The sequence below is a fragment of the Protomyctophum parallelum genome (genome assembly GCF_964188405.1).
Source record: "Protomyctophum parallelum genome assembly, chromosome: 10".
Taxonomy (NCBI): domain Eukaryota; kingdom Metazoa; phylum Chordata; class Actinopteri; order Myctophiformes; family Myctophidae; genus Protomyctophum; species Protomyctophum parallelum.
The window spans coordinates 37706994-37721992 of record NC_139704.1 but is presented as its reverse complement, the minus strand read 5'-3'; the positions used below and the strand labels follow the sequence as shown (position 1 = coordinate 37721992).

The 14999-nt window shown below is 44.4% G+C and overlaps 1 protein-coding gene across 1 annotated transcript; it reads right to left on the bottom strand.

The window, feature by feature from the left end:
* Nucleotides 1–1538: 1538 nt before the first annotated feature.
* Nucleotides 1539–4894, bottom strand: LOC310865814 (UDP-galactose translocator-like; the record flags this gene model as incomplete). Its single annotated transcript, XM_083775023.1, has 2 exons — nucleotides 1539–1606; nucleotides 3940–4894. 2 exons carry the CDS (start codon nucleotides 4892–4894, stop codon nucleotides 1539–1541), a joined length of 1023 nt encoding a protein of 340 aa, XP_083631149.1.
* Nucleotides 4895–14999: the final 10105 nt, after the last annotated feature.

Here is a 14999-nt window from a genome sequence, read left to right as displayed (position 1 = left end):
GGAGCGGTTATTGCAGTCCTGTCCTGTAATTACAGTCTGATCCAGAGAAGGCTTGAGGTCACATCCCTGTTAGCCTCGCTGCCTAACACCTGGGATAGACCCCAAAATTGCAGTCTCCAAGAAAGTCATTACTGAATGTGAAACTGAATTCTGAAGTAGGACCTATACACAGGCCCAATGTGTTTATTTTGACATGGTGATACTTCACTGGGGACATAAAGTAGACCTGATTGCACAGGAAAGTGTGTTTCACATTGCGCTGGCTACATTCCTGTCATAACTCATGTGCCCTTTTTCTCTGGAAGGACCCTACAACATTTTAACAGATCAGCAAGCTGCGATGTGGCACGAAAAAAGGAGGGGGCGGCTATAAAGCTTTGGGACCTCAGACAACAAAGTAAATAGGGTTTAAGAGGTTAAGATGAATGAGAAAGCAAAACCAGTGTTTAGTCTAACTACATTTCTCTATCTGATATTCAGCATGGAATTTTTCCCAGCACTTTGTGTGAAGTTAACCATGATGGCATTCCTTACATTACTCATAGAAAGTCATCAGAGTGCTCATACAAGTTGTATTTTAAAAGCTTATGAGACTTAGATAAAACTAATGGACAACTCACACTGAATGAAAAAATATATATTATGTGCTTTGCATAGCACTTTTCTGTTAATGAAGAGTTATGGCAGAGACACTTAAACACACATAAACAAACTCCCTCTCTGACAACTTTGACGTCCCTCCAACCAAATTCCAACCCGTCTCTGTTTGGTCTTCAGCATTTGGAGATTAGATTGTAAACCCTATTTTTTACATTGGCCTTAATCATCAGCAGCCATGACTATTCCTGAATCACAAATACTGTACATTACACAGGCTGCATTACAACTTGAGAGTGACTCGAGTCAGAGTTAAGTCATCGAAATAGGACTTGCATAAGAATGGACCAAAACTTGAAAGTAACAGATTGGACTCGTTAAACAAAAAGGGGTGGAAATCCAGGTAGAGATAATAAAGAAAAATGTTGATTAATGGAAAAATGCCAAACAAAACATTAAGAATGAATCTGTGTCATTTTATATTTGAGCTAAAAAAGCATTACCGGTATTTAATTTATTTCGTAATATTTGAGCCATTCCAAAATATATACATGACGTACTATGAGCTTGTAGATCTTCTACTTTTGACAAATTGTGAAAATTGGCCCAAATCTTTAAGTATATATATATATATATACTGTATATAGTTTTTATAATAATAATAATTGGATAATAATTCAATAACTGGTGGCTGCTCAGTGCCTGAGCCAGTGATAGACTGATTTGGAGTCATCTTGGTAACTAGTGTCTAGGCACTAGAAAACTGGTGGGGCTGCTGTAGGCTCCTTTTCTGCATCACAATCTAAGCCTGTATGAAGCCCAATATGATTTGACTTAAAATTGATAAAGATGACTCATGACAATCCAAACAACATCATCATGGTGAAATGAAGACCAGGTTTTTCAGAAAGAGCTCCCAGCAATGTTTGGAATATAAATCTTTAGCCCGAGGTTGTTTTGGATAGCATGCACTGCAGAACTCCTAGCAGCAGCAGGCCAAGAGGCTTCTCTACAGACAACAACCACAGACCATGGGATCTATAGAGATGTTTCTCATTTCTCCGTTTGGTCTGGTTTAGCCGCAGTGGTGCACTGGCTACTGAACATGCATGCATTTTTAACCACCGGCTACTAAACATACATATTGTCGCTGTCGGGTGGAAACCTTGTAAAACAGTTACTTTTTAAATGATTTAAAAAACCTTTTGAGATCATGAAAACAGAGGATCTACAAGCTCACAACGTGTCGCGCTGCGATGCGTTTTGAGCTTGTAGATCTGCTATTTTCACTACTTTTGTGTGACACTCTTGTATGATGAAGTAGGGCATTAATTTACTTTAAAAAGACAGAAGTTGGCCCGGATGGTTAGCTCAACCGTCTGGGCACCTATAGGCTGCTAAGCCAGCCTGACAGTGTGCCGCGGATTCGACTCGCGATCCCGATGGCCTTTGCCGCGTGTCCATCTCTCTCCCCATTTCCTGTCAGTCTAGTTGAAATATACAAGGTTTCTGCCTGACAATATATATATATATATATATATATATATATACCAGAATATATATATATATATATATATGCCTGAATATATACTGTATATATATATATATATATATGCGGTGCAAAAAATGAAAGCCTGGGGAAACGCATTGCCCGCTTGGTCTAGAAGTGGGAGTCAACCCTTCAGTGTGGGCGTCGCTCAAAATTATGTCACGTAGTGCTGCACTAGGGGGGAGAGGAGGGGCCGGGGCTGACGGACAGATCGGTGAACCAATCAGGACGTGCGCAAATATCAGCCGCGACCCACCCCTCTAGACCAGAAACACGTTCACACTTGACTAGATAAGCTCAGGCTAGATAAGGTCAAATCAACAAATGTTTGTTAGGTCAGCTCCATACAGTATATGGAGGTGGTAGCGGGGACATTCTCTTGAGTGTACAGGGTTTGGTGAGGGCCCAGGTATAGTCCATGGGCTAGAGGACTATTCCTGGGATATCGGTACGACTAAAAGGGACAGAGGTTGGTTGCATATGATTTTTGTATTGCTACATGTCTGTAGTTTATGAAATGATATGATAGCAATCTCAAAATGGCAGCCGATTGCTTGTTTTCAGCCCTTATGTCTGGTATTTGATGAAAGATATTGGTACAGTACATAGTGAATGGCATAACTTGGCAACTAATGGGCCGATTCGGATGATTCTGCTATCAAAGTATAGGTTTTCTGGGGTGCTGAGTTAATTTCTGAGATGACTGAAGCATTTCAAGTTCGGTCAAAGGTCAATGTCAAGGTCATTTTCGATCCAAAATGTTAACAAAACTGGCATATCTTGGCCTTCATTTTTATGTTGATCTTGATCTCAATAAAAAAAAATTGTCTCATTTACTGCCAAATGTATTTTGCCGTCTGTTCTCCCCTTGCCAAGGCCTTTTCAGTCGGGTCCTTATTTTAAGGCAAAGATTAGCCCAGGTCTTAAACCGGAAATTAGCAAATGGCTAACGGCTAACGGGGGGGGGGGGGTATGTTATCTCTAAGCTAAGTCTAGTTGTGTGGTCCTCATTTACATGTTTATTACATGTTTTCCTGAGTTGAGTTGTGTGCTGGGGTACAACCTTGAGTTTGAGAGTTCCTGACTCTTCAAAGTAATGTCTAAATGGTTTCTACATCCTCATAAACTCATAAAAAGAGGTATCACTCATAATTCTATTATGTTAAGATGTACCCCGTTTCAGAAAGGCAGCCATTGTGGATTTTCCCGGTATGGCTACCATCAGGGTCTGATCACATGATGTCACGAGACCATATAGGGCGCCCGACCAACCAACATGAAATGCACGATAGTTGCACTTCACCCGCTTTGCAAAAAAATATATGTTAATGACGTTTAGAAGATCTAGAACACTTTCCTGGGGGTCTTTATGTGTGTAATTTGTGGTTTTAGATATTTTAGATTTTAGCAGTGAGCCCAGTGTCTCTGACGTCATGGAGCTCACATACTTCCTGGACTACAATTCCCATAATGCTTTGGTGCACTGCTCCTCCTTGTGGATAGGGGGAGGGCTGTCTTACTGAGACAACAGGTAGTCACATTTCCATTCGTTTTGTCTGCACCCTGCTAATGCATCGTTTGTTACAGCGTTTGGTACAGCGTTGACCGACAACCCCTTCAGCCAATCAGCGCAACAAAAAAACGGACATCTTCTACTCTACAGTCAGTGAACAACACAAGCCCGGGACACGGACCCTGATTGGGTCCAAAATCTGGACCCTGCTATTGCATGGTTGTGGACACCCTGGCTATGAGTTGTGGACCCCACTTTGAGAACCGTGGCTGTACTGTACTCGTGGCTGTACTGTACATGTAGATGGCTCCTATAACCATGGCAGCACCACACGCAAACAGATGGTCTAGATGGAAATCGAACAGGTAGACCGACAGAACTGTGGAAATCACACAGGACAAGGACATGGCGAGCGACTTGACGATATTGTCAGTGTACCTCACCACCACAGCCACCAGGAGGCCCCCAAACGCCTTGTTGAAAATGACCACCCACACCATCGGAGTGTAACCGAAGAAGAACCCGTTGACGGAGACCGCCTCGCCGTCTTTCCACCAGACACCCAGCATGCCGAGGGCCGTGCCAAAGAGTCCCAGCTGGACGTTTCGGACCCATATGGAGGCGGAGCCTCCTTTGAGGATCATCTCGAAGTAGACGCCCGCGAACCCCGACGACACGCAGCAGGCCAGCACGGCGAGCAACCCCACGGCGGGGTTCTGGCCGGACGAATCGACGGCCGGTCCCTTGTGTCCGCCGTGCTGCTGCAACTGCACGACGGCCACCCCGGCGAACAGGAGGAGCAGGGAACCCCACTGGCCTCGGGACAGGGACCTCCTCAGCATCAGGCCGCTGAACAGCGCCGTGGTCAGGATCTTCAGCTGGTAGGTCACCTGGAAGGTGGCGGCGGGCAGGTTGGACACGGCCACGTACACCAGGTTGTTCTGCAGCGTGTAGAGGAGGGCGGGCACGAGCAGCTTCAGCGTGTCGCTGCGGCGCGCCGCCACGCTGTCGTACAGGAACGCCGCCGTTCGCTTCGGATCGCAGCCGTTCTGCAGGAAGACGACGAACGCGCAGGTCAGCAGTTTGAGCGTCTCCGCCACGACCACGGCCGAGGTGGTGAGGAAGCGGTCACCGGGCAGCGTGCAGACGTATCGCGTGCTGAGGGCGACCGACGCACTCTGGACCACCAACACCAACAGGCTGATGTATTTCAACCGCCTGTTGAAATAGTTCATTCTCCCGTTTGCTCTATCCCGGCTTCTTGGCTCGACACGTTGTGGCAACAACAGCTGACACACAATGTTGACCTGAGTTAGTTATACATTATAAATATACTAGAAAATAATATGATGTCAGTCTTTACCAGATATGGAGTTCCACACAGCTGATATCGGGTTGACCATGGCAACCCGATATCAACCAACATGGACAGTGAGATGCCTTTGAAACACGGTGCGTTCAGACCATAGAGTTGTAAAGGATAGAGGGCAGACCGGGAGCGACAGCTCCGCCCCCTACTACTCATTTCAATGGAAGTTGCTCAGGGGCGATTTGATACTTCCGCATTTGGACACCAACATTTTGTGCTAACGAGCACTCAATGTTAAACCTCAGCTGCACAGGGTTTCTCTCTAGGTCGTCCTCAGACGAGCCCTCCATCGTCGTATCCAGTCATCCCGGTTCTCCATACATCTGGCCAGTCCGTTGGTACTTTGCACTCCTGCATCGCTCTTGAGTACATCCACGTATGTTAGCGTGGGACGTCCTCGTGATCGATGCCCGTGTGCTGGTTCCCAGAGCACCAGTTTGCTGGCTGGCAGTTCTTGATGCCTTTGGCAGTGTCCCGCTATAGTCTCATTCTCCTGGTTGCTATTTTCTGGCTCACCCTTGGTAATCCCTCATAGTCTTGAGGGAGTCTTGTTAGTTTACTCGTGGTAAATGCACCGGCCTGGCCTGCATTTAGCACGAGTAGGGCAGAGCGCTTCAACGTTGGCCATTCTGGGGCTTGGTTCAGACCCAGTAAACTTGTGTGATTCATCATACATCATCATACATCACATTCCGTGCTCAGTTTTCTATTCTTATTACTGTTTAGTAATGTTTAAATTAAACTTTTTTAAATTTTGACGGAGCAGGCTTACACCGGGGCTCCACCGGGCGTGTCAGCGTCGCGTCTCCGTCACCATCAGGGAATGTTCCCTTTTTAATGAATGAAGGGTGGCTCCACTGCCCGCGTTGCGTTGCGTGACTGCATTAAAATAGCCCCGGTTCATTTTTTGACGCACACGACGGAGACGCAACACGCCCAGTGGAGCCCCGCCATTAGACTACATTAAGTTTTATTGAGCATGGGACGAGACTATAATCACAGAGCCGGTGCAGGCATGTATGTTCCAGGTTGTTGGAACATACATCACTGCTCTGATAATGACCTGTCCAACTTCAAAGCGTAACATGCTGTTGCCCATTATGATGACATTAACAGGCCATGTGTTCTATGCAGCGGTAAGTCCCCATGTAATGTTTGTCCTTGTGCTTCTATAGACCTGGCCTCTGGGACCATGGGAGCAGAGCTGTCCTCCCAGCACACACACATGCTGGGGAGGACGAAACACGTGCTGGCCACTAGGAGGGATGAAATGATTTCCAAAGTGTTCATAATGTTTCCATTTTTTTTTTCTCCAAAACTTTTAAATCAAATAAGAATATTTAATATAAATATTCCCTTGAAATACTGAAAAGAAGAAATATAAAAATATAAATTCAACCAATTCAGCCATTTTCAACAATAATTAAAATGTCAAAAAAAAAAAATATATATATATATATATATATTAAAAAAACAGACAATCTTCAAGCTCACAATGCATTGCATTTGATCGGCTATTTCTGCCGTCGTACAATCTATACAAATAGGGCTCAAGTGGCTAAAACAGAGCCTTTGTTGTTGTAACTCTGAGGAGCAGAGGGGAGCGAGGAAGTTGCTCTTGTTTTCAGATGTCGCAACAGGGGGTTGCATTGGAAGGGCTGTGTATTTGTCTTTCTCATTGACAAAGGATGTTATCAATCACCACTGTTTTAGGGTATGAAGAAATCACTCCAAATGTCCAACCTCCCTCCTTGTCCACTGTGAACATTAAATGGCGGGCCATCAATCATAAATCGACCACTAGTGAAGCGATCAATCACAACAAAGCAACCCAAGAACAACACGATCACATTCATTATCAGTGGGGTTGTGTGAGCTATGTGAAATTCAAATAAGGGACACCTGACTGGATGTCCATTATTTCTAAGAAAAATAATAAGATCTTGCTGTATATATGTATATGTTTTTCTTTTATATTAACCCCAGCCAGCATCCATAATAATAAGGGACATGTCTTAATAGTTTCCAAATAAGACATGATTCTTTGGCAACCCTCTCAGGTTAGAGCTGTATAGAGAGGAAGAAAACTGGGGTTGACGTTGGACAGCTGTGAGGCATTGAACAAGACCTGAACAAGTGTTTAAAGCTGCAATGAACAAGATTTATGGCCTTATCCCTGGATTGGAACCTATAGGTCTCCCATGGGAGACGAACCCACTGAGTAGTCTGTCAAGCCAGACAAACTGTTCCACAATCCCTGAATGCTATATATTTTGCACCTTGCAACAGGAAGCCGTCATATGTTTATAATGTCTGTCAGGGAAACTACATTTTAGAGGGGCACGGTGGCACAGTTGGTAGTGCTGTCGCCTCACAGCTAGAAGGTCCTGGGTTCGATTCCCGCTCGGGGCGCTGTGGGTGCTGGCGGCGTGTTTCCTCCTCCGCGTCATCAGTGCCCATACCTGAAGGCGGGGTTGGCGAAAGGGCCTTTCTGTGTGGAGTTTGCATGTTCTCCCCGTGTCCCCTAGGGTAGATACCCTCACAAAAACATGCAGTAATCCTGGTCTCTAAACTGCCTCCCCCTGGCCAGCCGGGGCGCCTGATGGAGGGGAAAGGAACTGGTTGGAATAACGTGTTCCTTCCACGCGCTACGTCCAACCAGGGAAACTCCCCCCTGTCAGGTGTAAAGGAGCAACTTGGACACTCAAGCATGAAGGAAGCATGAGTTAAGTCCGTTGCTCTCCCCAGGTTGGCGGAGGATGTGTAGAGCCCAGGATCACATTAGATGATTGACACAGGGGTGAAAAATGGGTTACAAAATCGTGGGATAAAAAATATATAAAAAAAAAAAGGGAAACTACATTTTAAAACGCATCAACCACAGGATCTAAAAATGTATAAATGTCTCAATTGGAAGAGCAGGGAGACCACCCTAACTAATGCAGATGCTCTACACACAAGTGATTTATTCCCTGGAATTAGGTTCTGGAGTCGCAGGTTTAAAGGGATTAAGGGGAAGCATGCATAGTTTCATGCCACTGCCTTTGAATATTATATTCAGCACACACACATGCACACACTCGCCCGCACCAGACCTGCACAGACAGACACGCACGCACGCACACACCCGCGCACGCACAATTCCAGACTGATATACAGTATACTGCCTGGATATAAAGAGGATGTTTAGACGGCTTCCCCATCCCCCGGAACCCAAACCCCTTCAAGGTATACGATTGGCCCTCAGGGGCCCTTGAGCCCCGCTGACCTACGGCCTCACATCCAGGGGCTCTGAAAACACCAATGCTCTGGGATTCATTCACGGGCATTCACTCAAGAGGGACGGCAAGGCACCAAAAGAGAGAGAGAGAGAGAGAGAGAGGGTGTGAGACAGAGCAGGAGAGGTCCGGTAAGAAGGAGAGAATTAGAGAGGTGGAGACGGAAAGAGAGAGAGAGAGAGAGAGAGAGAGAGAGACTGTGGTGTTAAGGAACTAAGTACATTTACTTTTGGTAAGTAAGTACTGTACTTAAGTGCAATTTCGAGGTTTACTGAAGCACTTCCAATTTTCAATAATTTTACTTCTACTCCACTACATCCATCCCAAAGGCACATCTTGTACTTTTACTCCACTATACAATCATGCTTCTTCCATCTCCGGAGAGTGGCCTTCGGTAAGTGTTAAGGATAATAAAGAGGGGTGTAAGAGGGTTGAAGGCCGGTCGACCTGCTTAACAGCAGAACAAATTAGAGGTCCTCTCTTAACTGCAGCACTTGACTGAGCACAGCTGAATCAACAACAATCACAGCGGGAAAGCTGCATACCTGGGAGAGGAGACTGTTGTTTCTCTACCAGGAGAACAGTGTGAAAGTGCCTCCTCGTATAGATAAAGCTATAAAATGCCTAGATGTTTCTTATGCCTGATTCATACTTTGTTGTACAACGGCGGCGCTCGTAGAAAATAGCCAATCACAAAGCATCTTGTAGTGCGTGATAGACGTGGCAAAAATGAGGGATTACTGTGAAAGACATGCATGATCGGATTCGGAAACAAACACTCAACATGTTCTGGCATGTATCATCATTAAGTACTGAAATAGTCTGTTCACATAATAAATCCCATTGAGTTAAGAAATACGGACCCATTCTCCCAAGACAAACGATGCTACATGTTTGATTTGGTATAGTTTATACTGCATAGTACATACTCTATTCCAGTTTACCATGTGGTTCCCATATGTCAGGATTTCATGCATGTGATTAAAACAAAGCACTCCCAAAATGACTCAAATATCTTGGTATACAGGCCTACATCGTAGAGTGCGTGCCAGAGTTTACTATGGTCATGGACAGACCTCTGGACTTGGGATATCACCCACTCAGTATAAATGTCTTTTCCCCTTAGTTTCTGAGCCCTTAGTAACTATAGACCTCTGTGGCCAGGCCTACCACACACGCACGCACGCACGCGCGCGCGCGAGCGAGCACACACACACACACACACACACACACACACACACACACACACACACACACACACACACACACACACACACACACACACACACACAAAGAGGCATAGAGGCACCTGACACATACTAATATTGCACACACAAATATTATGCACACATATGTTATTGTACCTATTGCTGTTATTGTTGCAACAATAGAGGATCCAAAAGCAAAGAATTGTACCCTTGCATACTTGTAGATGAGATGTAACAAAATTACAAGGTTTGAATCCTGAATCTTCAAACCAAAGCTAAACAAAAACTGCCATTTCAGTGGCACGAGTTAGAGACAAGAGTGGCTGAATGGTTCCCAGTTAAATCCTCCACTGTCGGCTTTGATAAAAGTGCTATTTTAATTTCAGTATCACTTTCAGACAGTATACTGCCAGAGCGTATGCATCTTCCACGCACTGCCAATGACTAGAAATAACAAACTATAAACTAAAACATGTCACTTAATGTATAGACCTATATCCCAACATCTGACAAACACCAGAAAAGGCTCAAATCCATAAGCAAACATCTGCACTTCTTCACTCTGGGGGCCAAATAGTGGTCAGTTTTTGTTGAAAGCATTCTAAACTAGAAAAAGTGCCCTTCCGGGCACAGGTCTCCACCAGGTTATCCACAGATCCGTGCAGTTAGAGGTAAAAACACTTTTCGGCCAGTTATAGCGCCACCTTGAGGCTGAGTTGAAATTGTTCATGTGGCATTTCGTCCTCGGCCTAGTGGGAATGTGGGTGCACAATTTCACGGAAATCACGCGATGTGTTCATGATTTGCAGCATTTTGTTTGAAACTGAGCACTCCTGTGAACTTTGGAAGCCAATCTTAACCAATCAGGATCAATCAGGTCTGATAAATCTGAAAGACCCGTTTCGTTGAATGGCTCTAGAGAGACTGTGTACCAATTTGCGTGATGTTTGGACAAAATCTGTAGGTGTACTGTGCAAAAACTTGTTTTGCACAAAGCGGCCTCCTGGTGGCGCTATAACAGGCCGTTCTGGAAAGTTTGGGGCAGAGGTTCATGGTTGGCATCCAGGGAGTGTGTGTGCAAAATATGGCATCGACCGGGTTAACGGTGGCCGAGATTAGCTGTTCACGGACACACGGACACACGGACGGACGGACGGACGGACGGACGGACACGCGGACGGACGGAGTGCAAAACATACTCTCCCCACATGCCTTCGGCCTGGTGGAGACAACAACAGATGCAGTCCTCGTTAATTCAGCTGCTTTTAGCTATGTGGTAGCTGTCAGCAGACATATTTCCAATGTGAACTAAAAGTGTGGGGTCCGATAGACAGGTGGGACCTCACACCATGGCTCTGCCAGATAGGAAGCCCAAGGGGAGAAGTCTGGTGGGAGATGGCACCACCAAAAAGCATCCTGACTGTTTGCATCACAGTCTTCATGTAGAGTAGAACTGTACTGTTACTGACCTCAAACGCAAAGCACGACACAGCCCCAGCACATCAGTGGAGGTGAGCTTCCCTTCCCACCCAGGCCATATAACATGGATGTTGTGTCAGCAAAGCTTGTGCTTATCAAACACCTCAGACCACTGGTTCCCAAACACTGGGTTGGGGGTCGCTGACCAATTTTTATGGGTCCCTTTATTTTTTGTTTCCTACATTTTGTTTTCAATTATTATCATTTAAAAAATAACGTAACCAATAAAAGCAACATTTTGTATTAATAAAAAAAAAAACAGAACTTTAATGAAGAAATCAAAGGAAATTTTAATAAATTCCATAAATTAGGAAACAAATGTTTATGTAGTAGTGAAAATAGCTAGTTTGGGTCCCGGGGAGACATCAAATCTCTCTTTTGGGTCTTTTGGGTCCAAAAAGTTTGGGAACCACTGCCCTACACACCGTCACACCCCAAACATGATTGTTTCAGATGCTGCCATGCGGCAGGTGGCTCCATACTAGCCACAAAGCCTCTGGCAATATGACACCAAATAGCCACTGAATGAGCAACCATACCAGGAAGAACAATAACTAAATATATATTTACACATATGGATAATATTTAGAGGGAACCCGGAACCATGCACACAGCACATTCAATCACCTCAACACGTGCTATGACTATTGTACATGCTTTGCCCTTTTTCTTACTTTTGCTGCTATAACTCTTTATTTCTTTGCTATTTCTATTATTGCTGCCACATTGTTGAGGACCCAAAACCAAAGCATTTTACTCTTGCCTGTATAAGACGTAACAATAAAACCTTGAATCTTGAATGACACATTACATATTACATAATGACATTCCAAGTATAGACTGGCAAGGGGCAAGCATTTTAAAAGTGTGGGAGCCTACATGTCTGTCTATAGACTCTATAGCGATGAAATGACATGACAAAGTAACACCATTTTATAATGAGTTCATGAGTTGCACACTGCTTGACTGGTGAGGCGTGTTCTGCGTTTGATATGAAGTGGAATCAAAGGGTCCTTTCATTTCTGACGTGACAATGTTTCCTTGGGAGCTTGCGGATGACGGTACATTAAGGCCACATCTTTCACATGAAGTTGACTGACCTCGCAGAAAGAGCGAAGCACCACACATTTCCTGTTTTCCGTATTCCTAAGCTTTATTTTCAGATACTGTAGGTCAATGCAGAGAGACAGGAAAACCAAGGACGAGAGAAAGAGAGACATGCGAGACAAGACGGAGGTCGGATTCGAACCCAGGGTCATCCCGCTCAATAGAAAGCATTATGGCTTGTGGCTAGGCCACCAGGCACCCCGTGAAACAGGAAGGCAGCTCTACACTATCTGCCTGGAAACTGGCACCGCAGGGATTCAAATGCAGGATCTCCTGTTTACTAGACAGGCGCTTTAACCAGCTACGCCACAGTACCACATTTCCTGTTACTGATATTGGCAATATAGAGGGTATGCGCATGCATAAAGTGAATGGCAAATCGAGTGGCAAAGTGAGTTTAATGTCGTTTAACAACGTTTAATGCAATCATATTGGACTTTTCTGTTTGGATGTATGAATTGTCAATGCCAGAAAGTATTTATTTGGCACTCAGTATGCGTCCCCGCATAACTTCCTGGTTTGATGATGATGTCACACGCATACGCTCTATTGTTGCAATCAACATTATTTGAAGCAATGTGTCACTGGAGGTGGCATTTTGTTAAGTCTCATCAACATGTCCGTAGGACAAAAGGACAACTGACTGAATGAATGAACGTGCTGTGATCTGTTGTGCTTGTCATAAATGCTCCTTTCTGCTGGAACCCCTTTTGGTGTAAGCATTATGTTATGCTTTAGCTATTGAAAAATAGCAGATCTACAAGCTCATAGCGTGCCACCGAGTGGTGCGCTATGAGCTTGTAGGTCTGCTATTTTTGAAAAATCGAAGAACGACTGACATAGAAACATAGCTTTTTCAGAAAACTGTCAGGATTTAGAAGAAATTCATAGAATCGTTCCCAGATCAAAATGGGTTATTCACCTTAAATTGCTGACCTCAGCTAGGAGTTCCCCTATCAAGTCATCCTAAACATAATGATAAGATAACGAGGCCACCGTTAACCAGGCTCTTTGCTCCCTTCTGGATAATTTCATGAAAAGCTGGATTTTGGCTTGGACAATAGCTGGCAGTATAACAGGAAACACAGTAACCTGGTGGTCATAAATACTGTATGACCTTCTTATGTATGTGTGGCTAAATAAAGACTACAGGTCAGTGGATCATGGTTAATGGAGTCACAAGGTCTGACATGAGGAAGTTCAGTGTTCTATGGCACCATTAGAGAGGCACCATGGAGAGCATATCAAAACATTTCTAAATTCATATTAATGATGTCGGGGGGCAAAACAGCCATGTTTACTTACAAACGAGAAGAATTATTGGAAAACATTTAAGTAGCTGCAGGCCTCATGCTGGTCTAACCGAGGGTGCTTTTCACAGCTTGACGACGAGACAGCTGCAATCTTAATTAAATTAATTTTATTGCTACACCATTGCACAAGGCTTCCGCTTGCCAAAAACAACTGATCTACATGCCTGGGTTGTAGATCTTTCCTTTATGGCAAGTCATATGGCGGAGCAGGCAATATATTGCTTCTGAAGGCTGCAGTCCAAGTCTTACCGGCAGACAAACCCTAGACTCCTGTGTGTGGGAGACCAGGTGGTCTCCCAAAAATCTACCACTAATCCAAGACAGAATGCCTGTCTTGGCCAGGGGGAGATATTGCACTTACGAGCTTCAGGGAGTACTACTTGTCAACCAGTGCAATACGCAATAGGTGTGCTATACCCGTCACCAGGGTCTTATAGGGAGACACCGACCTACCGACCACTGAAGATGTACTAGTTATTCTGTATTGACATACTCTATTAAACAGAATGGCTCAAATAAGATTGTATTCATAACATTAGTGACAGATTACAGCCTTCAGTTGGATTTGGTGATCTTACATTGCATTCACTGCAACACATGAATACGTTCTGTATAAGTTACTTAACTCTCAATTTGCAAATAAATTTGAGTCTGTTGACAAACCACTTTTTTCTCTTTTAGTTCTTTCGTTGTTTTGCAGATTTATGAATATAAAATATGAAACACGATACGAAACAAATACAAAACATATAGTCACCCCTCCCCTCCCTCAACCTCCCCCCTAAGGCTCCGGAAAAAGAAAATACATAATCAAAACGATAAAAATACACAACAACAATACGGCTAGGCATGGGACATCTCATTTCAATTCAACGTGGCAGATGTTTCTGAAGATGGAATATTATACATATTATGCACACATCTATGCGATTATTGTTGGTATAACCACTGGTAGACACTAGACAGTACATTCAGTGAATGGGAAAGTCTTTCATAGTGTATGAAAGGACTCCTGGTCAAAGGAACGTTTTTGCGGGCTTTACCTACATATATACTGTATATCTCTGAACTTCTCCAGAGGCAGTAAATATAGCAACCTCCCAACAAACCTCTTAACCACTTTCAACTTGGTGTCCCTATTATAAGATGTCATTGTGGTCATGTAGCTTGCTAGCGTGAATATTGGCTATTTTCACCATGGAGACATGTCATGTTGCAACGCATAAAATAGGGTGTAAGTGCTTCATGAGAATATCATCCGTCTGTCAACGCCTGACTGTCTGGGTTTCCCCTCCGTGTCCAAGGTAACTGGGGACAGGAAGCCATGGACAATCAGGGAGGAAGGATGCCCGTGCTGTGGGTAAGGGGGGCGCATGGGGACGCAGAGGGACACGGCTGGCACTTGGCAGAGGCGTAGAACATCCATGTTTTACATGGCATCCCTCCTCGCTTCTATCCATGTGTAAACTATAAAGAGGATGTGGTGGTTGATGGCACGTCAAAGTCAGTCAAATAGAGGCACAAGCTATTTTATGTTTTCATATTTATGCATCTGATGTGCACGTGTTGTGTACTCCTGTTGACGT